The 27,646-nt window shown below is 42.6% G+C and overlaps 1 protein-coding gene across 1 annotated transcript in view; it reads right to left on the bottom strand.

Moving 5' to 3' along the window:
- Positions 1 to 27,646, bottom strand: part of LOC118381706 (lipoma-preferred partner homolog) — a 221,000-nt gene that overhangs the window by 116,425 nt on the left and 76,929 nt on the right. Inside the window, exons 3-5 of the mRNA XM_052475648.1 lie at positions 19,882 to 20,142; positions 19,322 to 19,478; positions 13,582 to 13,811 (exon numbers count right to left, since the gene is read on the bottom strand). Coding sequence (XP_052331608.1) covers positions 13,582 to 13,811; positions 19,322 to 19,478; positions 19,882 to 20,142 — 648 coding nt within the window. The remainder of the gene's footprint in view (positions 1 to 13,581; positions 13,812 to 19,321; positions 19,479 to 19,881; positions 20,143 to 27,646) is intronic.

The following is a 27,646-nucleotide window of genomic DNA, read 5'->3' as shown; positions in this document are numbered from 1 at the left end:
CTCTATGTAGTACTGTGGAATAGAGTTCCATGTAGTCATGTCTCTATGTAGTACTGTGGAATAGAGTTCCATGTAGTCATGGCTCTATGTAGTACTGTGGAATAGAGTTCCATGTAGTCATGTCTCTATGTAGTACTGTGGAATAGAGTTCCATGTAGTCATGGCTCTATGTAGTACTGTGGAATAGAGTTCCATGTAGTCATGGCTCTATGTAGTACTGTGGAATAGAGTTCCATGTAGTCATGGCTCTATGTAGTACTGTGGAATAGAGTTCCATGTAGTCATGGCTCTATGTAGTACTGTGGAATAGAGTTCCATGTAGTCATGACTCTATGTAGTACTGTGGAATAGAGTTCCATGTTGTCATGGCTCTATGTAGTACTGTGGAATAGAGTTCCATGTAGTCATGGCTCTATGTAGTACTGTGGAATAGAGTTCCATGTAGTCATGGCTCTATGTAGTACTGTGGAATAGAGTTCCATGTAGTCATGGCTCTATGTAGTACTGTGGAATAGAGTTCCATGTAGTCATGGCTCTATGTAGTACGGGGCGGCAGCGTAGCCTAGTGGTTAGAGCGTTGGAAGGTTGCGAGTTCAAACCCCCGAGCTGACAAGGTACAAATCTGTCGTTCTGCCCCTGAACAGGCAGTTAACCCACTGAAAATAAGAATTTGTTCTTAACTGACTTGCCTGGTTAAATAAAGGTAAAAAAAAAATAAATAAAAATAAAACATTAAAAAAAAAAAAAATATATATATATATATATATATATATATATATATATATATATATATAAAACAGACATGATATAGAAATGTATACTATAACAGACATGATATGGGATTGTATACTATAAAACAGACATGATATAGGATTGTATACTATAAAACAGAGATGATATAGTAATGTATACTATAAAACAGACATGACATAGTATTGTATACTATAAAACAGACATGATATAGAAATGTATACTATAACAGACATGATATAGGATTGTATACTATAAAACAGACATGATATAGTAATGTATACTATAACAGACATGATATAGGATTGTATACTATAAAACAGACATGATATAGGATTGTATACTATAAAGCAGACATGATATAGGATTGTATACTATAAAACAGACATGATATAGTACTGTATACTATAAAACAGACATGATATAGGATTGTATACTATAAAACAGACATGATATAGTACTGTATACTATAAAACACACATGATATAGTACTGTATACTATAAAACAGACATGATATAGTATTGTATACTATAAAACAGACATGATATAGGATTATATACTATAAAACAGACATGATATAGTACTGTATACTATAAAACAGACATGATATAGGATTGTATACTATAAAACAGACATGATATAGGATTGTATACTATAAAACAGACATGATATAGGATTGTATACTATAAAACAGACATGATATAGGATTGTATACTATAAAACACACATGAATACATACAGTAGATCATATAATAGTAATAATAATAATAATAATAATAATATATTAACGAAGTCAGGAATTTGCTTTTATCTAAAATCAAAGGCCTGTTCACAAATCTATTAAACGGTAAAACAGAGCAGTCTTCTCAAGAAACATGTAGACTATTGTTTTGAACAAAAATTAATTAGTTGATTTTATTTTAATACATAAAGATGCTTGCTGCAATGAATGTGGTATCTAATTTGTATTTAGTAAAATACAGTCCTTGATGAGTAATTCCCAAAGGCCCTGGTTGTTCTGGTGAAGCATAAAATCCTTGAATTATAGGATACTTAAGGGAAAGGCCTAGTACTTTCCAGAGATTGTCGGCGTGTGTGTGTGTGTGTGTGTGTGTGTGTGTGTGTGTGTGTGTGTGTGTGTGTGTGTGTGTGTGTGTGTGTGTGTGTGTGTGTGTGTGTGTGTGTGTGTGTGTGTGTGTGTGTGTGTGTGTTTAGACTACAATAGCTGTCTCTGAGGTAGAACTGAGTGAGGATAAGGCTGTATACCCAAATGGCACCCGATTCCCTACATAGTCCACTACTTTTGACCAAAACCCTATGGAACCTAAAGGGGATATGGTCCCATTTAAGACTTCTACTGTGGTCTTCTAGAACAACCTAGAACAAATCACTCCCAGTTACTGTAATCCGATTGGGATAAAATTGTGGCTGAATTTTAAATGTGATTTTTACTACTCTTTGATCATAACACATCATGCTTTCAATAACTATTGGTGCTGTGTAGTTGTGATTATGTTGTATGTTCTTGTACACTGAGTATACCAAACATTAACAACACCTTCCTAATATTGAGTTGTACCCCCCCTTTTGCCCTCAGAACAGCATCAATTCATCAGGTCAGGGACTCTATAAGATGCTGCTCCATGTTGACTCCAATGCTTCTCATATTTGTGTCTAGTTGTCTGGATGTCCTTTGGGTGGTGGACCATTCTTGATACACACGGGAAACTATTGAGTATGAAAAACCCAGCAGCGTTGCAGTTCTTGACACAAACCGGAGCGCCTGGTACCTACTACCGTACCCTGTTCAAAAGGCACTTAAATATTTTGTCTTGTCCATTCTCCCACTGAATGGCACACAAACACAATCCATGTCTCAACTGTCTCAAGGCTTAAACATCCTTCTTTAACCCCGTCTTCCTCCCCTTCATCTACACTGATTGAAGTGGATTTAACAAGTGACATCAATAAGGGATCATATCTTTCACCTGGATTCACCTGGTCAGTCTATGTCATGGAAAGAGCAGGTGTTCTTAATGTTTTGTCTACTCAGTGTGGTTTATTTTTAGGTATCTGTACTGGTGCATAATTGCCCCTTGTGGGATAAATTAAGTATTTTGAATTGAATTGATTATCTCACAACAATTTTTCTTGTCTGGAATTGATTTCCACAGGCTTCAAAGCAGCAGAGGAACAGAACCCAAGAAACTAACAGAGAAAATACCAGAAGACAGTAGCTCTGACCTTCACTTATATACATTTTATATCAATAGTAGAAGACAGTAGCCCTGACTGTCACTTGGCATAACATCAGTGATATACACAGTTTATATCAATACCAGAAGACAGTAGCCCTGACTGTCACTTATACACAGTTTATATCAATACCAGAAGACAGTAGCCCTGACTGTCACTTATATACATTTTATATCAATACTAGAAGACAGTAGCTCTGACCTTCACTTATATACATTTTATATCAATACCAGAAGACAGTAGCTCTGACCTTCACTTATATACATTTTATATCAATAGTAGAAGACAGTAGCCCTGACTGTCACTTGGCATAACATCAGTGATATACACAGTTTATATCAATACCAGAAGACAGTAGCCCTGACTGTCACTTATACACAGTTTATATCAATACCAGAAGACAGTAGCCCTGACTGTCACTTATACACAGTTTATATCAATACCAGAAGACAGTAGCCCTGACTGTCACTTATACACAGTTTATATCAATACCAGAAGACAGTAGCCCTGACTGTCACTTATACACAGTTTATATCAATACCAGAAGACAGTAGCCCTGACTGTCACTTGGCATAACATCAGTGATATACACAGTTTATATCAATACCAGAAGACAGTAGTCCTGACTGTCACTTGGCATAACATCAGTGATATACACCGTTTACAGAAATGCAATCCTCTGGTATTGATATAATGTAACTCGATGTTTCATCCCCAAAGCAGATCGTGGAAAGACAGATATTCTTCGAAAGATTAAAACAGAGAACGGTTTATAAAATATTTGAGGTACGAAGTGATCCTTCACTACAGAGAGAGGAGAGGAGAGGAGAGGAGAGGAGAGGAGAGGAGAGGAGTGGAGAGGAGAGGAGAGGAGAGGAGAGGAGAGGAGAGGAGAGGGAGGGAGAGGAGAGGAGAGGAGAGGAGAGGAGGAGAGGAGAGGAGAGGAGAGGAGGAGAGGGAGAGTGGAGAGGAGAGGAGAGGAGAGGAGAGGAGAGGAGAGGAGAGGAGAGGAGAGGAGAGGAGAGGAGAGGAGAGGAGAGGATGGGAGGAGGAGAGAATGATGGGAGGGAAGAGAAGGGAGATGAGAGGAGGGAAGTGGAGAGGAGAGGAGAGGAGAGGAGAGGAGAGGAGAGGAGAGGAGTAGCTCCACAACAACACTAAGCTAGTTTACTGAGAAAGCAGCATCCGTGGTCTCTAAAAATAACGGCTGAAAAAAATGGTAATTTAAATGTTAAATAATAAACCTGCACAACAACATTTATATATATATTATATATATTTCTATATATGTTCAAACTGATTACAATGAGAGAAGAACACTTCAAAGTATTATACACTGTACAAATGCAACATGCAACAATTTAAAAAATGTTACTGAGTTCCAGTTCATATTAGGAAATCAGTCAATTGAAATAAATTCATTAGGTCCTAATCTATGGATTTCACATGACTGGGAATACAGATATGCATCTGTTGGTCACTGATAGATACCTTAGAAAAAAGGTGGGGTCGTGTATCAGAAAACCAGTCAGTATCTGGTGTGGATCAGAGTACCAGTCAGTATCTGGTGTGGATCAGAGTACCAGTCAGTATCTGGTGTGGATCAGAGTACCAGTCAGTATCTGGTGTGGATCAGAGTACCAGTCAGTATCTGGTGTGGATCAGAGTACCAGTCAGTATCTGGTGTGGATCAGAGTACCAGTCAGTATCTGGTGTGGATCAGAGTACCAGTCAGTATCTGGTGTGGATCAGAGTACCAGTCAGTATCTGGTGTGGATCAGAAAACCAGTCAGTATCTGGTGTGGATCAGAGTACCAGTCAGTATCTGGTGTGGATCAGAGTACCAGTCAGTATCTGGTGTGGATCAGAGTACCAGTCAGTATCTGGTGTGGATCAGAAAACCAGTCAGTATCTGGTGTGGATCAGGAAACCAGTCAGTATCTGGTGTGACCACCATTTGCCTCGAGCAGCGCGACACATCTCCTTCACATAGAGTTGGTCCGGCTGTATGGCATGACAATAGGCCTCAGGATCTAATTGCGGTATCTCTGCATTCAAAAATGCAATTGTGTTTGTTGTCCGTAGCTTATGCCTGCCAATACTATAACCCCACCTCCATCATGGGGCACCACTCTGTTCACAACGTTGACATCAGCAAACTGCTCGACCCACACAACACCACACACTGTCTGCCATCTGCCAGGTACAGTTGAAACCGGGATTCATCCGTGAAGAGAACACTTCTCCAGCGTGCCAGTAGCCATTGTACGTGAACAATTTTCCGACTGAAGTTGGTTACGACACTGAACTGCAGTCAGGTCATGACCCTGGAGAGGACGACGAGCACGCAGAGGAGCTTGCCTGAGACGGTTTCTGACAGTTTGTTTAGAAATGATTTGGTTATGCAAACCCACAGTTTCATCAGCTGCCCGGGTGGCTCGTCTCAGACCATCCCACATGTGAAGAAGCCTGGCCTGGCGTAGTTTCACGTGGTCTGCGGTTGTGAGGCCGGTTGGAAGTACTGGGACATTCTCTAAGCCGCCTCGGCTTATGGTAGAGAAATGAACATTAAATTATCTGGCTACATCTCTGGTGGACATTCCTGCAGTCAGAATGCCAATTGCACGCTCCCTCAAAACTTGAGACATCTGTGGCATTGTGATGTGACAAAACTGCACATTTTAGAGCGGCATTTTATTGTCCCCCAGCACAAGGTGCACCTGTGTAATGATCATGCTGTTTGATCAGCTTCTTGATATGCCACACCTGTCAGGTGGATGGATTATCTTGGCAGAGGAGAAATGTTCACTATAACAGGGATGTAAACACATTTTTTTACAACATTTTTGAGAAATAAGCTTTTTTTGTGAGTATGGAACATTTCTGGAATCTTGTATTTCAGCTCATGAAACAGGGGACCAACACTTTTACATGTTGCGTTTATATTTTATATTTCTGTTTAGATCTTTTGTTCCACCTCTTTGAACAATTAGTACTGTACACATCAGATAGGTAATAATATAATAATAGATAGGTAATCATAATCTCAAGTCAAATGAAAGCCCAAAGAGTTTAGACAGCGATGATGAGCAGGTGAACATCAAGAGAAACAGGCTGACTGTGCCAGATCAAATCCGATGGTGTAAAACCCCAACCGACCTGTTCATATTTCATAAAGGTTAAAACAACTGTTTATTCAGTGAAGGTTAAAAAGAAAATATTAAAGATTAAAAGATGCTCCTGTTGCATTGCCATCTCAAGCACACACACACACACACACACACCTCCCTCCAAAAACACTTGTGGAATTGCAGTTTCACACGTGTAAATCCTATTTTTAACACATGAAATGGCTGTTTTCACATGTTGACCCGTAAATACATGAAACCATACACTACCGTTCAAAAGTTTGGGGTCACAAGTGCATTAGAGCGTCTAGTTTGAGAAACAGATGCCTCACAAGTCCTCAACTGGAAGCTTCATTAAATAGTAGCCGCAAAACACCAGTCTCAACTTCAACAGTGCATTTGTCCGATCTTTCCTGCATTTGTCCGATCTTTCCTGCATTTGTCCGATCTTTCCTGCATTTGTCCGATCTTTCCTGCATTTGTCCGATCTTTCCTGCATTTGTCCGATCTTTCCTGCATTTGTCCGATCTTTCCTGCATTTGTCCGATCTTTCCTGCATTTGTCCGATCTTTCCTGCATTTGTCCGATCTTTCCTGCATTTGTCCGATCTTTCCTGCATTTGTCAGATCTTTCCTGCTGAGGAAAACCGTTACATTTTGATTTTCTACAAAAATATGGTTTTGAATTGGGGCTGTCAGAGTTAATCTGTTAACTCAAGTTAACTTTTTGTCATTTTAGTTGCACTCCTTTACAAAGAAAAAGTGATTCATCGCATATCTTTCAAAATACAGAAAAAAATCCAACACACAAATCCAACATGCATAATGTACACAGTTTAAAACAGCAACACGATGTGAAAACAAGTGATTACATTTGAAAGAACAAAGTTTTTCTAACCACTTTGGACAAAATCAAGACGTCAACATTCTTCTAATTATATTAAACATCTAATTACATCTAATTCAAATCTAATTACATCTAATTCAAATCTAATTACATCTCATTCAAATCTAATTACATCTAATTCAAATCTAATTACATCTAATTCAAATCTAATTACATCTCATTCAAATCTAATTACATCTAATTACATCTAATTCAAATCTAATTACATCTAATTCAAATCTAATTACATCTAATTCAAATCTAATTACATCTCATTCAAATCTAATTACATCTCATTCAAATCTAATTACATCTAATTACATCTAATTCAAATCTAATTACATCCTATTCAAATCTAATTACATCTAATTCAAATCTAATTACATCTCATTCAAATCTAATTACATCTAATTCAAATCTAATTACATCTAATTCAAATCTAATTACATCTCATTCAAATCTAATTACATCTAATTACATCTAATTCAAATCTAATTACATCTAATTCAAATCTAATTACATCTAATTCAAATCTAATTACATCTCATTCAAATCTAATTACATCTCATTCAAATCTAATTACATCTAATTACATCTAATTCAAATCTAATTACATCTAATTCAAATCTAATTACATCTCATTCAAATCTAATTACATCTCATTCAAATCTAATTACATCTAATTCAAATCTAATTACATCTCATTCAAATCTAATTACATCTCATTCAAATCTAATTACATCTCATTCAAATCTAATTACATCTAATTACATCTAATTCAAATCTAATTACATCTAATTCAAAATATATTTACATCTAATTCAAATCTAATTACACCGAATTCAAATCTAATTACATCTAATTCAAATCTAATTACATCTAATTCAAAATATATTTACATCTAATTCAAATCTAATTACACCGAATTCAAATCTAATTACATCTAATTCAAATCTAATTACATCTAATTCAAATCTAATTATATCTAATTCAAATCTAATTACATCTCATTCAAATCTAATTACATCTCATTCAAATCTAATTACATCTAATTCAAATCTAATTACATCTAATTCAAATATATTTACATCTAATTCAAATCTAATTACACCTAATTCAAATCTAATTACACCTAATTCAAATCTAATTACATCTAATTCAAATCTAATTACAAAATTACAGCTAAATTTGAGCAAATTCTTTACGGTTAATCTTCAATAACAGCAAATCCTGTAATTAACTCGATTAGATTTTTTTTTTTTTGTCAGCCCGATTTTGAATTGAACAGTGAATACTGAGATTGAGAGAAATTGATCATAAATGTACATTGGAAGAGAAACCCAGTGTCGGCCATTTTGTAATTGTCTAAGTGTTCCCCCACACAGTTCCAATGTATTTCACCATATAGACCGGAGGAAACCCAGTGTCGGCCATCTTGTAATGGTCTAAATGTTCCCCCACACAGTTCCAATGTATTTCACCATATAGACCGGAGGAAACCCAGTGTCGGCCATCTTGTAATGGTCTAAATGTTCCCCCACACAGTTCCAATGTATTTCACCATCATGATCACCATACAGACCGAGAGAAACCCAGTGTCGGCCATCTTGTGATGGTCTAAATGTTCCCCCACACAGTTCCAATGTATTTCACCATCATGGTCACCATACAGACCGAGGGAAACCCAGTGTCGGCCATCTTGTAATGGTCTAAATGTTCCCCCACACAGTTCCAATGTATTTCACCATACAGACCGAGGGAAACCCAGTGTCGGCCATCTTGTAATGGTCTAAATGTTCCCCCCACACAGTTCCAATGTATTTCACCATAAAGACCGAGGGAAACCCAGTGTCGGCCATCTTGTAATGGTCTAAATGTTCCCCCACACAGTTCCAATGTATTTCACCATACAGACCGAGGGAAACCCAGTGTCGGCCATCTTGTAATGGTCTAAATGTTCCCCCACACAGTTCCAATGTATTTCACCATACAGACCGAGAGAAACCCAGTGTCGGCCATCTTGTGATGGTCTAAATGTTCCCCCACACAGTTCCAATGTATTTCACCATCATGGTCACCATACAGACCGAGGGAAACCCAGTGTCGGCCATCTTGTAATGGTCTAAATGTTCCCCCACACAGTTCCAATGTATTTCACCATCATGGTCACCATACAGACCGAGGGAAACCCAGTGTCGGCCATCTTGTAATGGTCTAAATGTTCCCCCACACAGTTCCAATGTATTTCACCATCATGGTCACCATACAGACCGAGGGAAACCCAGTGTCGGCCATCTTGTAATGGTCTAAATGTTCCCCCACACAGTTCCAATGTATTTCACCATCATGGTCACCATACAGACCGAGAGAAACCCAGTGTCGGCCATCTTGTAATGGTCTAAATGTTCCCCCACACAGTTCCAATGTATTTCACCATACAGACCGAGGGAAACCCCATCCAGAAATATTTACATGTTGTTGGTAATTAAACAACTGAGAGGTGACAACAACTCCTGTTTACCAGTTAAACCAGTATAACTCATGTTAACTAGTTAAACCATTATAACTCCTGTTAACTAGTTAAACCAGTATAACACCTATTAACTAGTTAAACCAGTATAACTCCTGTTAACTAGTTAAACCATTATAACTCCTGTTAACTAGTTAAACCAGTATAACTCCTGTTAACTAGTTAAACCAGTATAACTCCTGTTAACTAGTTAAACCAGTATAACTCATGTTAACTAGTTAAACCATTATAGTCCTGTTTACCAGTTAAACCAGTATAACTCGTGTTAACTAGTTAAACCATTATAACTCCTGTTAACTAGTTAAACCAGTATAACACATATTAACTAGTTAAACCAGTATAACTCCTGTTAACTAGTTAAACCATTATAACTCCTGTTAACTAGTTAAACCAGTATAACTCCTGTTAACTAGTTAAACCAGTATAACTCATGTTAACTAGTTAAACCCTTATAACTCCTGTTAACTAGTTAAACCAGTATAACTCATGTTAACTAGTTAAACCCTTATAACTCCTGTTAACTAGTTAAACCATTATAACTCCTGTTAACTAGTTAAACCAGTATAACTCCGGTTAACTAGTTAAACCATTATAGTCCTGTTAACTAGTTAAACCAGTATAACTCATGTTAACTAGTTAAACCATTATAACACCTGTTAAGTAGTTAAACCATTATAACTCATGTTAACTAGTTAAACCATTATAACTCCTGTTAACTAGTTGAAACAGTATAACTCCTGTTAACTAGTTAAACCATTATAACTCATGTTAACTAGTTACAGGTATAACTCCTGTTAACTAGTTAAACCATTATAACTCATGTTAACTAGTTAAACCATTATAACTCATGTTAACTAGTTAAACCAGTATAACTGCTGTTTATCAGTTGATGAATTGCTTAGAGACCCCAGTAGTGGAAAATTATATATTGTAAATATATAAATATATAAATATATAAATATTATTCCTCCAATTATGAGTAATGTTGCGTTGGTAGAGCAGGACATTGTGGGACTTTGGATTTTGGACACACATTTTTAGCCAAGCTAGTATACCACCATTTCTAAAAACCCTGGTGACATTCTACAAGCCCTGGTGACATTATACAAGCCCTGGTCACATTCTACAAGCCCTGGTCACATTCTACAAGCCCTGGTAATGTTCTACAAGCCCTGGTGACATTCTACAAGCCCCGGTAATGTTCTACAAGCCCTGGTGAAATTCTACAAGCCCTGGTAATGTTCTACAAGCCCTGGTGACATTATACAAGCCCTGGTCACATTCTACAAGGCCTGGTAATGTTCTACAAGCCCTGGTGACATTATACAAGCCCTGGTCACATTCTACAAGCTCTGGTAATGTTCTACAAGCCCTGGTAATGTTCTACAAGCCCTGGTAACGTTCTACAAGCCCTGGTAATGTTCTACAGGCCCTGGTAATGTTCTACAAGCCCTGGGAACGTTCTACAAGCCCTGGTGACATTCTACAAGCCCTGGTAATGTTCTACAAGCTCTGGTGACATTATACAAGCCCTGGTCACATTCTACAAGCCCTGGTAATGTTCTACAAGCCCTGGTGACATTATACAAGCCCTGGTGACATTCTACAAGCCCTGGTAATGTTCTACAAGCCCTGGTAATGTTCTACAAGCCCTGATAATGTTCTACAAGCTCTGGTAATGTTCTACAAGCCCTGGTGACATTCTACAAGCCCTGGTAATGTTCTACAAGCCCTGGTAATGTTCTACAAGCCCTGGTGACATTCTACAAGCCCTGGTAATGTTTTACAAGCCCTGGTAATGTTCTACAAGCCCTGATAATGTTCTACAAGCTCTGGTAATGTTCTACAAGCCCTGGTGACATTCTACAAGCCCCGGTAATGTTCTACAAGCCCTGGTAATGTTCTACAAGCCCTGGTAATGTTCTACAAGCTCTGGTGATGTTCTACAAGCCCTGGTGACATTCTACAAGCCCCGGTAATGTTCTACAAGCCCTGGTGACATTCTACAAGCCCTGGTAATGTTCTACAAGCTCTGGTAATGTTCTACAAGCCCTGGTGACATTCTACAAGCCCTGGTAATGTTCTACAAGCCCTGGTAACGTTCTACAAGCTCTGGTAATGTTCTACAAGCCCTGGTGATGTTCTACAAGCCCTGGTAACGTTCTACAAGCCCTGGTGACATTCTACAAGCCCTGGTAATGTTCTACAAGCTCTGGTAATGTTCTACAAGCCCTGGTGATGTTCTACAAGCCCTGGTAACGTTCTACAAGCCCTGGTGACATTCTACAAGCCCTGGTAATGTTCTACAAGCTCTGGTGACATTATACAAGCCCTGGTCACATTCTACAAGCCCTGGTAATGTTCTACAAGCCCTGGTGACATTATACAAGCCCTGGTGACATTCTACAAGCCCTGGTAATGTTCTACAAGCCCTGGTAATGTTCTACAAGCCCTGATAATGTTCTACAAGCTCTGGTAATGTTCTACAAGCCCTGGTGACATTCTACAAGCCCTGGTAATGTTCTACAAGCCCTGGTGACATTCTACAAGCCCTGGTAATGTTCTACAAGCTCTGGTAATGTTCTACAAGCCCTGGTGACATTCTACAAGCCCTGGTAATGTTCTACAAGCCCTGGTAACGTTCTACAAGCTCTGGTAATGTTCTACAAGCCCTGGTGACATTCTACAAGCCCTGGTAATGTTCTACAAGCCCTGGTAACGTTCTACAAGCTATGGTAATGTTCTACAAGCCCTGGTGACATTCTACAAGCCCTGGTAATGTTCTACAAGCCCTTGTAACGTTCTACAAGCCCTGGTAACGTTCTACAAGCCCTGGTAACGTTCTACAAGCCCTGCTGACATTCTACAAGCCCTGCTGACATTCTACAAGCCATGGACACAGACTATGTTCTATGCATAATTTCTAGCCATGTCAGAAAAGTACTAGCCTTTGGCTAATGGGATAATCACATTTCCATCAGTTATTATGCAGGGCAAGGTGTGTTGGGTCAGTGTGTAGTTCTGTTGGGTCAGTGTGTAGTTGTGTAAGGGTCAGTGTGTAGTTGTGTAAGGGTCAGTGTGTAGTTGTGTTGGGTCAGTGTGTAGTTCTGTTGGGTCAGTGTGTAGTTGTGTAGGGTCAGTGTGTAGTTCTGTTGGGTCAGTGTGTAGTTGTGTTGGGTCAGTGTGTAGTTGTGTCGGGTCAGTGTGTAGTTGTGTCGGGTCAGTGTGTAGTTGTCAGTTTGTAGTTGTGTTGGGTCAGTGTGTAGTTGTGTCGGGTCAGTGAGTAGTTGTGTAGTTGTGTCGGGTCAGTGTGTAGTTGTGTCGGGTCAGTGTGTAGTTGTCAGTGTGTAGTTGTGTCGGGTCAGTGTGTAGTTGTGTCGGGTCAGTGTGTAGTTGTGTAGGGTCAGTGTGTAGTTGTGTAGGGTCAGTGTGTAGTTGTCAGTGTGTAGTTGTGTCGGGTCAGTGTGTAGTTGTGTCGGGTCAGTGTGTAGTTGTCAGTGTGTAGTTGTGTCGGGTCAGTGTGTAGTTGTGTCGGGTCAGTGTGTAGTTGTGTAGGGTCAGTGTGTAGTTGTGTAGGGTCAGTGTGTAGTTGTCAGTGTGTAGTTGTGTCGGGTCAGTGTGTAGTTGTGTTGGGTCAGTGAGTAGTTGTGTAGTTGTGTCGGGTCAGTGTGTAGTTGTGTCGGGTCAGTGTGTAGTTGTGTCGGGTCAGTGTGTAGTTGTGTAGGGTCAGTGTGTAGTTGTGTAGGGTCAGTGTGTAGTTGTGTAGGGTCAGTGTGTAGTTGTCAGTGTGTAGTTGTGTCGGGTCAGTGTGTAGTTGTGTCGGGTCAGTGTGTAGTTGTGTCGGGTCAGTGTGTAGTTGTGTAGGGTCAGTGTGTAGTTGTCAGTGTGTAGTTGTGTCGGGTCAGTGTGTAGTTGTGTCGGGTCAGTGTGTAGTTGTCAGTGTGTAGTTGTGTCGGGTCAGTGTGTAGTTGTGTCGGGTCAGTGTGTAGTTGTGTCGGGTCAGTGTGTAGTTGTGTAGGCTCAGTTCTTACCCTCTGTGGGGCGAGGTGTACAGGAGGCGCCAGGCTGGCAGGAGGGTCAGTGATGTAGGTCTTCTTCGGGACAGGTTGTGGGAAGCCCTGCTGGGTCGGAGCAGCAGTATAGCTAGGCTGGGGTCTCCAGGTGTTCCCTGGTTCTCCCCCGTACCCTCCTGGTTCTCCCCCGTACCCTCCTGGTTCTCCCCCGTACCCTCCTGCTCCCGGGTAGGCCTGCTCTGGGTAGCCTGCCACAAATGTACATTCAATTATTGTGCCTTTTCTTTTTTTTTAAACCAGGTAAGTCATTGAGAACATATTCTCTTTTACAATAATGACTTGTACATGATACCAACGTATTGGAAAAAATACAATAATTACACGATATCTGTCATTGTAACACAAACTGAATTGTAAACACAATAAAAATGCATTCTATCGTGCCTTTGCTTTCACAGTGCCTTTGCTTTCACAGTGTCTTTGCTTTCACAGTGTCTTTGCTTTCACAGTGTCTTTGCTTTCACAGTGTATTTGCTTTCACAGTGTCTTTGCTTTCACAGTGTCTTTGCTTTCACAGTGTATTTGCTTTCACAGTGTATTTGCTTTCACAGTGTCTTTGCTTTCACAGTGTCTTTGCTTTCACAGTGTATTTGCTTTCACAGTGTATTTGCTTTCACAGTGTCTTTGCTTTCACAGTGTCTTTGCTTTCACAGTGTATTTGCTTTCACAGTGTATTTGCTTTCACAGTGTATTTGCTTTCACAGTGTCTTTGCTTTCACAGTGTATTTGCTTTCACAGTGTATTTGCTTTCACAGTGTCTTTGCTTTCACAGTGTCTTTGCTTTCACAGTGTCTTTGCTTTCACAGTGTCTTTGCTTTCACAGTGTCTTTGCTTTCACAGTGTCTTTGCTTTCACAGTGTCTTTGCTTTCACAGTGTCTTTGCTTTCACAGTGTCTTTGCTTTCACAGTGTCTTTGCTTTCACAGTGTCTTTGCTTTCACAGTGCCTTTGCTTTCACAGTGTCTTTGCTTTCACAGTGTCTTTGCTTTCACAGTGTATTTGCTACCCGGTCTTTGCTTTCACAGTGTATTTGGGGCGGCAGGGTAGCCTAGTGGTTAGAGCGTTGGACTAGTAACCGAAAGTTTGCAAGTTCAAATCCCCGACCTGACAAGGTACAAATCTGTCGTTCTGCCCCTGAACAGGCAGTTAACCCACTGTTCCTAGGCCGTCATTGAAAATAAGAATATGTTCTTAACTGACTTGCCTAGTAAAATAAAGGTAAAATAAAAAATAAAAATCAAATTTGCTTTCACAGTGTCTTTGCTTTCACAGTGTCTTTGCTACCCGGTCTTTGCTTTTATTTTTTAATGGTTCCCAACTGCATTTCAACGGGTCATCAAGTCACATGCCATGGGACAGGTTAGAATTACACCCGGAGTGTTTTAATGTTGGGGTTAATTCCACAAATTCAATTCAAATTCAATTCCCTCTCCCTGTCAATTCCATTTGATTAAATACAAAATTCCAGGTCAGTCTTTAAATTCTGAAATACCACAGTGTGACATCACAGTGTTCCGTCACAGCAGCAAGATTTGTGACCTGTTGCCACGAGAAAAGGGCAACCAGTGAAGAACAAACACCACTGTAAATACAACCCATATTTATGTTTATTTATTTTCCCTTTTGTACTTTAACTATTTGCACATTGTTACAACACTGTATATAGACATAATATGACATTTGTAATGTACCCTAATTGTTCTTTTTTTTACATTTCTGAGTGAAATGTTTGCTGTTCATTTTAGATGTGTTTTGACGTTCCCGTGTTTTTCAGTTGGTAGAGACCGCCTCAGTTGGTAGAGACCGCCTCAGTTGGTAGAGACCGCCTCAGTTGGTAGAGACCGCCTCAGTTGGTAGAGATGCCTCAGTTGGTAGAGACCGCCTCAGTTGGTAGAGACCGCCTCAGTTGGTAGAGACTGCCTCAGTTGGTAGAGACCGTCTCAGTTGGTAGAGACCGTCTCAGTTGGTAGAGATGCCTCAGTTGGTAGAGACCGTCTCAGTTGGTAGAGACCGTCTCAGTTGGTAGAGACCGCCTCAGTTGGTAGAGATGCCTCAGTTGGTAGAGATGCCTCAGTTGGTAGAGACCGTCTCAGTTGGTAGAGACCGCCTCAGTTGGTAGAGACCGCCTCAGTTGGTAGAGACCGCCTCAGTTGGTAGAGATGCCTCAGTTGGTAGAGATGCCTCAGTTGGTAGAGATGCCTCAGTTGGTAGAGACCGTCTCAGTTGGTAGAGACCGTCTCAGTTGGTAGAGATGCCTCAGTTGGTAGAGATGCCTCAGTTGGTAGAGACCGTCTCAGTTGGTAGAGACCGTCTCAGTTGGTAGAGATGCCTCAGTTGGTAGAGATGCCTCAGTTGGTAGAGATGCCTCAGTTGGTAGAGACCGTCTCAGTTGGTAGAGATGCCTCAGTTGGTAGAGACCGTCTCAGTTGGTAGAGACCGCCTCAGTTGGTAGAGATGCCTCAGTTGGTAGAGATGCCTCAGTTGGTAGAGACCGCCTCAGTTGGTAGAGATGCCTCAGTTGGTAGAGACCGTCTCAGTTGGTAGAGACTGCCTCAGTTGGTAGAGACCGCCTCAGTTGGTAGAGACTGTCTCAGTTGGTAGAGACCGCCTCAGTTGGTAGAGACCGCCTCGGTTGGTAGAGACCGCCTCAGTTGGTAGAGACCGCCTCAGTTGGTAGAGACCGCCTCAGTTGGTAGAGATGCCTCAGTTGGTAGAGACCGCCTCAGTTGGTAGAGATGCCTCAGTTGGTAGAGACCGCCTCAGTTGGTAGAGATGCCTCAGTTGGTAGAGATGCCTCAGTTGGTAGAGACCGCCTCAGTTGGTAGAGACCGCCTCAGTTGGTAGAGACCGCCTCAGTTGGTAGAGACCGCCTCAGTTGGTAGAGATGCCTCAGTTGGTAGAGATGCCTCAGTTGGTAGAGATGCCTCAGTTGGTAGAGACCGTCTCAGTTGGTAGAGACCGTCTCAGTTGGTAGAGATGCCTCAGTTGGTAGAGATGCCTCAGTTGGTAGAGACCGTCTCAGTTGGTAGAGACCGTCTCAGTTGGTAGAGATGCCTCAGTTGGTAGAGATGCCTCAGTTGGTAGAGATGCCTCAGTTGGTAGAGACCGTCTCAGTTGGTAGAGATGCCTCAGTTGGTAGAGACCGTCTCAGTTGGTAGAGACCGCCTCAGTTGGTAGAGATGCCTCAGTTGGTAGAGATGCCTCAGTTGGTAGAGACCGTCTCAGTTGGTAGAGATGCCTCAGTTGGTAGAGACCGTCTCAGTTGGTAGAGATGCCTCAGTTGGTAGAGACCGTCTCAGTTGGTAGAGATGCCTCAGTTGGTAGAGACCGTCTCAGTTGGTAGAGATGCCTCAGTTGGTAGAGACCGTCTCAGTTGGTAGAGACTGCCTCAGTTGGTAGAGACCGTCTCAGTTGGTAGAGATGCCTCAGTTGGTAGAGACGGCCTCCGTTGGTAGAGATGCCTCAGTTGGTAGAGATGCCTCAGTTGGTAGAGACTGCCTCAGTTGGTAGAGACCGCCTCAGTTGGTAGAGACCATCTCAGTTGGTAGAGATGCCTCAGTTGGTAGAGATGCCTCAGTTGGTAGAGACCGTCTCAGTTGGTAGAGATGCCTCAGTTGGTAGAGATGCCTCAGTTGGTAGAGACCGTCTCAGTTGGTAGAGACTGCCTCAGTTGGTAGAGACCGTCTCAGTTGGTAGAGATGCCTCAGTTGGTAGAGACGGCCTCCGTTGGTAGAGATGCCTCAGTTGGTAGAGATGCCTCAGTTGGTAGAGACTGCCTTAGTTGGTAGAGACCACCTCAGTTGGTAGAGACCATCTCAGTTGGTAGAGATGCCTCAGTTGGTAGAGACCGTCTCAGTTGGTAGAGACCGCCTCAGTTGGTAGAGACCGTCTCAGTTGGTAGAGATGCCTCAGTTGGTAGAGATGCCTCAGTTGGTAGAGATGCCTCAGTTGGTAGAGACCGTCTCAGTTGGTAGAGATGCCTCAGTTGGTAGAGACCGTCTCAGTTGGTAGAGATGCCTCAGTTGGTAGAGATGCCTCAGTTGGTAGAGACCGTCTCAGTTGGTAGAGATGCCTCAGTTGGTAGAGACCGTCTCAGTTGGTAGAGACTGCCTCAGTTGGTAGAGACCGCCTCAGTTTGTAGATACTGTCTCAGTTGGTAGAGATCGCCTCAGTTGGTAGAGACCGCCTCGGTTGGTAGAGACCGCCTCGGTTGGTAGAGACCACCTCAGTTGGTAGAGACCACCTCAGTTGGTGGAGACTACCTCAGTTGGTAGAGAGACCGCCTCAGTTTGTAGATACTGTCTCAGTTGGTAGAGATCGCCTCAGTTGGTAGAGACCGCCTCAGTTGGTAGAGAGACCACCTCAGTTGGTGGAGACTACCTCAGTTGGTGGAGACTACCTCAGTTGGTAGAGAGACCGCCTCAGTTGGTAGAGACCGCCTCGGTTGGTAGAGACCGCCTCGGTTGATAGAGACCGCCTCGGTTGATAGAGACCGCCTCGGTTGGTAGAGACCGCCTCGGTTGGTAGAGACCGCCTCAGTTGGTAGAGACCGCCTCGGTTGGTAGAGACCGCCTCGGTTGGTAGAGACCGCCTCGGTTGGTAGAGACCGCCTCAGTTGGTAGAGACCGCCTCAGTTGGTAGAGACAGCCTCAGTTGGTAGAGACTACCTCAGTTGGTAGATATGCCTCAGTTGGCAGAGACTACCTCAGTTGGTAGAGATAACCTCAGTTGGCAGAGACCGCCTCAGTTGGTAGAGACCGCCTCGGTTGGTAGAGACCGCCTCGGTTGGTAGAGTATGGTGTTGCAATGCCCGGGTTGTGGGTTCAATTCCCAGGGGGGACCAGTATGGAAAAAGTAGAGAAATGTATCCACTCACTAACTGTCCCTGTAGACTTCTGGTAATTGAGCTAACGCCAGTTAGCTTTGGCCCGTGAAACCACCTATACATTTCTTTGGGACGGCAGGGTAGCCTAGCGGTTAGAGAATTGGACTAGTAACCGAAAGGTTGCAAGATCAAATCCACGAGCTGACAAGGTTCTGTCAAGGTTCTGTCGTAAAAATCTGAACAAGGCAGTTAACCCACTGTTCCCCGGTGGGCCGTCATTGTAAAATAAGAATTTGTTCTTAACTGACTTGCCTAGTTAAATAAAGGTAAAATACTGGATGCAGAGACATAAAAATTGTATTTGGTTTAAAATGATATTCTGTTGCAGCTCGCGATATTCCCCCCAAATAGTTTTCTAAAATAACTAACTATAAAATGGTGCTTCAACACCTGCATTGCTTTGCTGTTTGGGGGTTTTAGGCTGGGTTTCTGTACAGCACTTTGATATATCAGCTGATGTACGAAGGGCTTTATAAATACATTTGATTTGATTTGATCTGCGGACCCCCTGCAGGGCCACGGCCCCCGGTTTGAAAACCCCTGAATCATGCTACTGTTCAGGGAGACTAGATATACTGGACATACTGGACATTTAGAACAGGATGAAATGACTAAAAACTAATCCATTAAGTGGAAAATCTTTTTTTTTTTTTTACAATTCCAATTCAATTCCAAATCAAACAGTCTAATTCCAATTCCATAACTTTAAGAATGAATCCAATTCTTATTTTAACAATCTAAATTCTCCACTTCATGAATTCAATAATTGAATGTGAAGTTCTAATTAAACCCTGATGTCTGGTAGGCTAGTCACCTTGAGGAGCGAAGCCTGGCTGGGGAGGCCCATAGGCGAAATCAGGGCCCCTGGGCTGGGCAGCCATGTATTGGACCGGGCTCCTGTTGGGCTGCTGGGAAAACTGCTGGGGGGGCCCAGGGGACTGGTGCTGGGGCCCGGGCTGGGCAGACCTCACCTGGGGAAAAGAAGAAGATTACTCAGAGTTTTTCCATTTTTCCCAACCTCTGTGAGAGACTCCACTGAGCTTAAAGGGCTCTGTGAGACACACAGCTCAGCTTGAAGGGCTCTGTGAGACACACAGCTCAGCTTGAAGGGCTCTGTGAGACACACAGCTCAGCTTGAAGGGCTCTGTGAGACACACAGCTCAGCTTGAAGGGCTCTGTGAGACACACAGCTCAGCTTGAAGGGCTCTGTGAGACACTCAGCTGCAGTGCAGTGCCCAAAGATAAAATGGCAGTAGGATAGGATCAAGGACTTGATAGCAATGACTGCAAGTGATCTGTTTGCTATTGATCTTATAGCAATGGGACAATAAAGACAGATAGATAGATTGATTCATTAAAATGATTGATTGACACCTGTACGTTGAAGGTGGGCTGGCTGGGGGTGGAGGCTGTGGCGTAGGAGGCTGGGACTGGCTGGGGGGCGGTCTGGAACTGGGGCCTGGCCAGTATGGAGGCTGAGGAGGAGTTCTCCGCTTGGGGCCGGGGCAGTGTTCCGCCTGGGGCACCGGCCTTGGGAGAGGACTTCTTGGTGGCCGTCAGAGGAGGCTGGGTGGGGATGACCATACGTTTGTACCCTGTCACCGGAGCGTTGGGACTGGTCAGAGTTCCAGAGTTCTGTAAAATAGAATGATTTTTAAATCAAATACCCTTTCCTTTAATCCTCTGCCGAACACTGTGTGTGCCTGCTGCTCAAATTAAGTTAGGAAGCAGAGATTGATGGAGATTGATATAGAGGAAGCAGGCTGGGTAGTTAGCCAGGAGATTGATAGCCTGTTTCTTCCATATCATTCTCCAGACTAACTACCCAGCCTGCTTCCTCTATATCAATCTCCAGACTAACTACCCAGCCTGCTTCTTCCATATCATTCTCCAGGCTAACTACCCAGCCTGCTTCCTCTATATCAATCTCCAGACTAACTACCCAGCCTGTTTCTTCCATATCAATCTCCAGACTAACTACCCAGCCTGCTTCTTCCATATCGATCTCCAGACTAACTACCCAGCCTGCTTCTTCCATATCAATCTCTAGGCTAACTACCCAGCTTGCTTCTTCCATATCGATCTCCAGACTAACTACCCAGCCTGCTTCCTCCATATCGATCTCCAGGCTACCTCGGTCTGACTCCCAAATGGCACCATTTTCCCTATATAGTGCCTGTAAGGTGAACTACTTAAGTAGTGCACTATATAGGGAAAAGGGTGCCATTTGGGACTCAAACCCTGGACAGCAAAAGCCCTCACTACCCTGGCCCAATTCCTCCAGACATAAACTACGGGTAATAAAGCACGCTAGCAGGGAGGGAGGGAAGGGATAAATTGTTGGGTGGAGGACAGTACGTTGGCAGTGCAAGAGGAAAACGGTGCTGACTGTAGCTGGCTGGGGTGAGGATGGTGGTAAATCCTAGAGATATGTTGTCCCAGTGATCCCTGGTGGAAGAGGAAACAACTGGACTCTCAGTAACAGGAAACAAGTTCCTCAGTAGCTCAACGCTGAGCAATATCTCACCATTGACGTGTCCAATGTATATATTTTTGGCCGTGACTTCTTTCCCCACACAGGAGATGTGTGTGTCAGATTCAGATTCACAGTGTTTAATAGTGAATGGCTACAGGTGTGCTTGCAGCTGCGTGTTTCCAGTCTGTTACCAGTTCGTCTTGTTTTGTCAGGTCTTACCAGCGTGTTTCCAGTCTGTTACCAGTTCGTCTTGTTTTGTCAGGTCTTACCAGCGTGTTACCAGTTCGTCTCGTTTTGTCAGGTCTTACCAGCGTGTTTCCAGTCTGTTACCAGTTCGTCTTGTTTTGTCAGGTCTTACCAGTCTGTTACCAGTTCGTCTCGTTTTGTGAGGTCTTACCAGTCTGTTACCAGTTCGTCTCGTTTTGTCAGGTCTTACCAGTCTGTTACCAGTTCGTCTCGTTTTGTCAGGTCTTACCAGTCTGTTACCAGTTCGTCTCGTTTTGTCAGGTCTTACCAGTCTGTTACCAGTTCGTCTCGTTTTGTCAGGTCTTACCAGTCTGTTACCAGTTCGTCTCGTTTTGTCAGGTCTTACCAGTCTGTTACCAGTTCGTCTCGTTTTGTCAGGTCTTACCAGTCTGTTACCAGTTCGTCTCGTTTTGTCAGGTCTTACCAGTCTGTTACCAGTTCGTCTCGTTTTGTCAGGTCTTACCAGTCTGTTACCAGTTCGTCTCGTTTTGTCAGGTCTTACCAGTCTGTTACCAGTTCGTCTCGTTTTGTCAGGTCTTACCAGTCTGTTACCAGATGTTGTGATGTGTGTTTCACTACAGACGTGATGTTGTGATGTCAGTACAGCACTACAGACACCATGTTGTGTAACACAGCGCGCCCCATCACACACACAACTAAACCGTGTCATCTACAACCAGCCTTTATCTTATCGGTGTCAGACTGTCAGACGACCTAAAAAAGATCTGTCATTAACCTTGACTGATCCTATTAGGGCTGACGCCTTAAGGCTGGGAAAAGGAATCAATTACTAATTGTTACTGCAGTATGTAACATGTACTCTTACGCGCTTTATTACAACTATACACGATGTTGCTAATGAAAGTGGAAAAGGGGAAAGGAATACGCGTTAGATAACGATCAATATCGATATCAATACCTTTTATTCCTACTGTGTCAAGGTGAGTGACACCGGCAACAGTCTTTGTTCTTCGCACGGTTCCATCGTAAACACAGAGGGATTCTTAAAGAACATTATTGTGCCGATAATGAAGGACAAACGGATTCCATTACTAATGTAACATAGAGCAGCATCCATAGAAGAGACAGTAGGTTTGGTGTCACAGGTCTTCATGGAGTGAGATACATTTTTTTTTAATAACATGCGACTGAGAGTCTCCCAACTCAACTCCAGATAATCTGAAGAGCAAAGGCCACAAGCAGATGAGAGGAGGAGAGGAGAGGACAGAGGAGACGAGGGGAGAGGGGAGAGGAGAGGGGAGAGGAGAGAGGAGACGAGGGGAGAGGAGAGGGGAGAGGAGAGAGGAGACGAGAGAGGAGATGAGGGGAGAGGGGAGAGGAGAGAGGAGACGAGAGAGGAGATGAGGGGAGAGGAGAAGAGGGGAGAGGAGAAAAGAGGAGAGGAGAAGAGAGAAAAGAGGGGAGGAGAGAAGAGAAGAGGAGAGAAGAGAGAGGGGAGGAGAGGAGGAGGTAAAGAAGACATGAGGAGAGAGGGGAGGAGGTGGAAAGAGAAGAGAGAAGAGAGAAAATAAGAGAGGAGAGGAGAAGAGAGGATGAGGGGATGAGAGAAGAGGGGAGAGGAAGAGATGGGGAAGAGAGAGGAGACGAGAGAGGAGATGAGGGGAGAGAGAGAGAGGAGAAGAGGGGAGAGGAGAAAAGAGGAGAGGAGAAGAGAGAAAAGAAAAAGGGGATGAGAGAAGAGGGGAGAGGAAAAGAGGAGGTGAGAATAGAGGAGAGGAGGAGGACCCTAAAGGAACCAACCACGTGAAAACACATCATGCTCTCAACCTGATTTCTGTTTCACTGATTAGTGCTCGTGATGTTTATTTAATAATGTGTCTGTCTGTAGATGTACGGAGAGAAAAAAGCCCTTCAGGAAGTGAAATTAGTCAATTTAAATGTTTCATGGTTTTTAAATACTCTAGATTATTAATTTATCTTTAAAGGCCTTAGAACCTAACATTGACTTAGCAGAGAACTGGAAAATGCAAATAGAAGACCTCAAAATAATTACATTGTCACGGTGAATGTTCCAGCACTTAGATTAAGAGAACAAATTCAATCGTTTTATGAGGTGATGAAACTTGGAACTGAATACAATCTGCAGAAAAAGAGTTTGTTCTCTACAGTGGAAATGATACATGTTATCTGAATGATGAGAGATACTTGTTAAATTACAGCGAGTGACGGTCACATGTTTTCAATGTCAAATCAAATCACATTTCATTCAGTGGTCACATACAACGTGTTTAGCAGATGTTAATGCGAGTGTAGTGATATGCTTCTAGTTACGACGGTACAGTAATATCCAACACATCCACAACCCAAAGCACACAAATGTAAGTAAGGAACGGACTTAAGAATATATTAAAAACATGGATAAGCAGTGGCATAGACTAAGATAAGGCATCGAGTACAGCATAGAGTACAGCATAGAGTACAGCATAGAGTACAGTATATACATATGAGATGAGTAATGCATAGACTAAGATAAGGCATCGAGTACAGCATAGAGTACAGTATATACATATGAGATGAGTAATGCATAGACTAAGATAAGGTATCGAGTACAGTATCGAGTACAGTATATACATATGAGATGTGTAATGCATAGACTAATATACAGTAGATGGTATAGAATACAGTATATACATATGAGATGAGTAATGCATAGACTAAGATAAGGTATCGAGTACAGCATAGAGTACAGTATATACATATGAGATGAGTAATGCATAGACTAAGATAAGGCATCGAGTACAGTATAGAGTACAGTATATACATATGAGATGAGTAATGCATAGACTAAGATAAGGTATCGAGTACAGTATAGAGTACAGTATATACATATGAGATGAGTAATGCATAGACTAAGATAAGGCATCGAGTACAGCATAGAGTACAGTATATACATATGAGATGAGTAATGCATAGACTAAGATAAGGCATCGAGTACAGTATAGAGTACAGTATATACATATGAGATGAGTAATGCATAGACTAAGATAAGGTATAGAGTACAGTATAGAGTACAGTATATACATATGAGATGTGTAATGCATAGACTAATATACAGTAGATGGTATAGAATACAGTATATACATATGAGATGAGTAATGCATAGACTAATATACAGTAGATGGTATAGAATACAGTATATACATATGAGATGAGTAATGCATAGACTAAGATAAGGTATAGAGTACAGTATAGAGTACAGTATATACATATGAGATGAGTAATGCATAGACTAAGATAAGGTATAGAGTACAGTATAGAGTACAGTATATACATATGAGATGAGTAATGCATAGACTAAGATAAGGTATCGAGTACAGTATAGAGTACAGTATATACATATGAGATGAGTAATGCATAGACTAAGATAAGGTATCGAGTACAGTATAGAGTACAGTATATACATATGAGATGAGTAATGCATAGACTAAGATAAGGTATTGAGTACAGTATAGAGTACAGTATATAAATATGAGATGAGTAATGTAGGGTATGTAAACATTATTAAAGTGACCTTATTAAAGTGACTAGTGATACATTTATTAAAATGGTCAATGATATCAAGTCTGTGTATTTAGGGCAGCAGCCTCTCTGAGTTAGTGATGTCTATTTAACAGTCTGATGGCCTTGAGATAGAAGCTGTTTTTCAGTCTATCGACCCCAGCTTTGATGCACCTGTACTGACCTCGCCTTCTGGATGATAGCGGGGTGAACAGGCAGTGGCTCGGGTAGTTGTTGTCCTTGATAATCTTTTCAGCCTTCCTGTGACATCGGGTGCTGTAGGTGTCATGGAGGGCAGGTAGTTTGCCCCCGGTGATGCGTTGTGCAGACCTCACTACCCTCTGGAGAGCCTTTAGGTTGAGGGCGGAGCAGTTGCCGTACTAGGAGGTGATACAGTCCGACAGGATGCTCTCAATTGTGCATCTGTAAAAGTTTGTGAGGGTTTTAGGTGACAAGCCACATTTTCTTCAGCCTCCTGAGGTTGAAGAGGCGCTGTTGTGCCTTCTTCACCACACTGTCTGTGTGGGTGGACCAATTCAGTTTGTGGATAGGGGCTCCCTCTGACTTGTACTCAAAATGTTCCACCTTCTCCACTACTGTCCCGTCGATGTGGATAGGGGGGTGCTCCCTCCGCTGTTTCCTGAAGCCCACAATCAGTGTGAGGTTATTTTTCTGACACCACACTCCGAGGGCCCTCACCTCCTACCTGTAGGCCGTCTCGTCGCTGTTAGTAATCACGCCTACCACTGTGGTGTCATCTACAAACTTGATGATTGAGTTGGAGGCGTGCATGGCGTGCATGGCCACGTAGTCGTGGGTGAACATGGAGTATGGGAGGGGGCTGAGCACGAACCCTTGTGAGGCCCCAGTGTTGAGGATCAGCAAAGTGGAGGCGAAGTTTCCTATCTTCACCACCTGGGGGCAACCCGTCAGGAAGTCCAGGACCCAGTTGCACAGGGCGGGGTTGAGATCCAGGGTCCCGAGCTTAATGACGAGTTCGGAGGGTACTATGGTGTTAAATGCTGAGCTGTAGTCGATGAACAGCATTCTCACATAGGTATTCCTCTTGTCCAGATGGGACAGGGCAGTGTGATGTGGATTGCATCGTCTGTGGACCTGTTGGGGCGGTATTCAAACTGAAGTGGGTCTAGGGTGACCGGTAAAGTGGAGGTGATATGATCCTTGACTAGTCTCTCAAAGCACTTCATGAGAAGTGAGGGCTACGGGGCGGTAGTCATTTAGTTGCCTTCTTGGGTACAGGAAAAATAGTGGGATGTTGAAGCATGTGGGGACAGCAGACTGGGATAGGGAGAAATGTAATATATCCGTAAACACTCCAGCCTGCTGGTCATGCTCTGAGGACACGGCTGGGGATGCCGCCTTGGCCGGCAGCCTTGCTACGGTTAACACGTTTAAATGTTTTACTCACGTCGGCCACGGAGAAGGAGAGCCCACAGTCCTTGGTAGCGGGTCGCGTCAGTGGCACTGTGTTATCCTCAAAGCGGGAGAAGAAGGTGTTTAGTTTGTCTGGGAGCAAGACGTCGGTGTCCGCGACGTGGCTGGTTTCCCTTTGTAGAACCTGCCTCATACGTCTGGTGTCAGAGCCGTTGAATTGCGTCTCCACACTGACGTTTTCCCTGTTTGATTGGCTTGCGAAGGGAATCACCGCTCTGTCTATATTCTGCCATATTCCCAGTCACCTTGCCATGTTTAAATGCGGTGATTCACGCTTTCAGATCTGCGCGAATGTTGCCATCTGTGTGTGTGTGTGTGTGTGTGTGTGTGTGTGTGTGTGTGTGTGTGTGTGTGTGTGTGTGTGTGTGTGTGTGTGTGTGTGTGTGTGTGTGTGTGTGTGTGTGTGTGTGTGTGTGTGTGTGTGTGTGAGAGAAAGAGAGAATGGAGCATCAGCACCTCGACTAGAGGACCATTGAGAATAAATAAGAACTAAACCATGACACCTAAAAACAACACAACTGTACTTATGTGTTGAAACACTCACACTGAACCACTCTAACACAGACACCATATGACTCTAAGAACAGTGATATAAATACAATATTATCTCAATCAGATCTCTGGACTGTCTGTCCAATGTATTAACCAGCAACACAGACATAGAGGAGGTATATTAACCAGCAACACAGACATAGAGGAGGTATATTAACCAGCAACAGAGACATAGAGGTATATTAACCAGCAACACAGACATAGAGGTGTATTAACCAGCAACACAGACATAGAGGAGGTATATTAACCAGCAACACAGACATAGAGGAGGTATATTAACCAGCAACACAGACATAGAGGTATATTAACCAGCAACACAGACATAGAGGAGGTATATTAACCAGCAACACAGACATAGAGGAGGTATATTAACCAGCAACACAGACATAGAGGAGGTATATGAACCAGCAACACAGACATAGAGGTATATTAACCAGCAACACAGACATAGAGGAGGTATATGAACCAGCAACACAGACATAGAGGTATATTAACCAGCAACACAGACATAGAGGAGGTATATTAACCAGCAACACAGACATAGAGGTGGTATATTAACCAGCAACACAGACATAGAGGTATGTGAACCAGCAACACAGACATAGAGGAGGTATATTAACCAGCAACACAGACATAGAGGTGGTATATTAACCAGCAACACAGACATAGAGGTGGTATATTAACCAGCAACACAGACATAGAGGTATATTAACCAGCAACACAGACATAGAGGAGGTATATTAACCAGCAACACAGACATAGAGGAGGTATATGAACCAGCAACACAGACATAGAGGAGGTATATTAACCAGCAACACAGACATAGAGGAGGTATATTAACCAGAAACACAGACGGAGGTGATTAGACAGGTATTCAACTAACTACTAGAG

This window comes from Oncorhynchus keta, chromosome 22 (genome assembly GCF_023373465.1).
Source record: "Oncorhynchus keta strain PuntledgeMale-10-30-2019 chromosome 22, Oket_V2, whole genome shotgun sequence".
Lineage (NCBI taxonomy): Eukaryota > Metazoa > Chordata > Actinopteri > Salmoniformes > Salmonidae > Oncorhynchus > Oncorhynchus keta.
The sequence above is the reverse complement of the archived record's forward strand: the minus strand, read 5'-3'. Positions and strand labels throughout refer to the sequence as shown.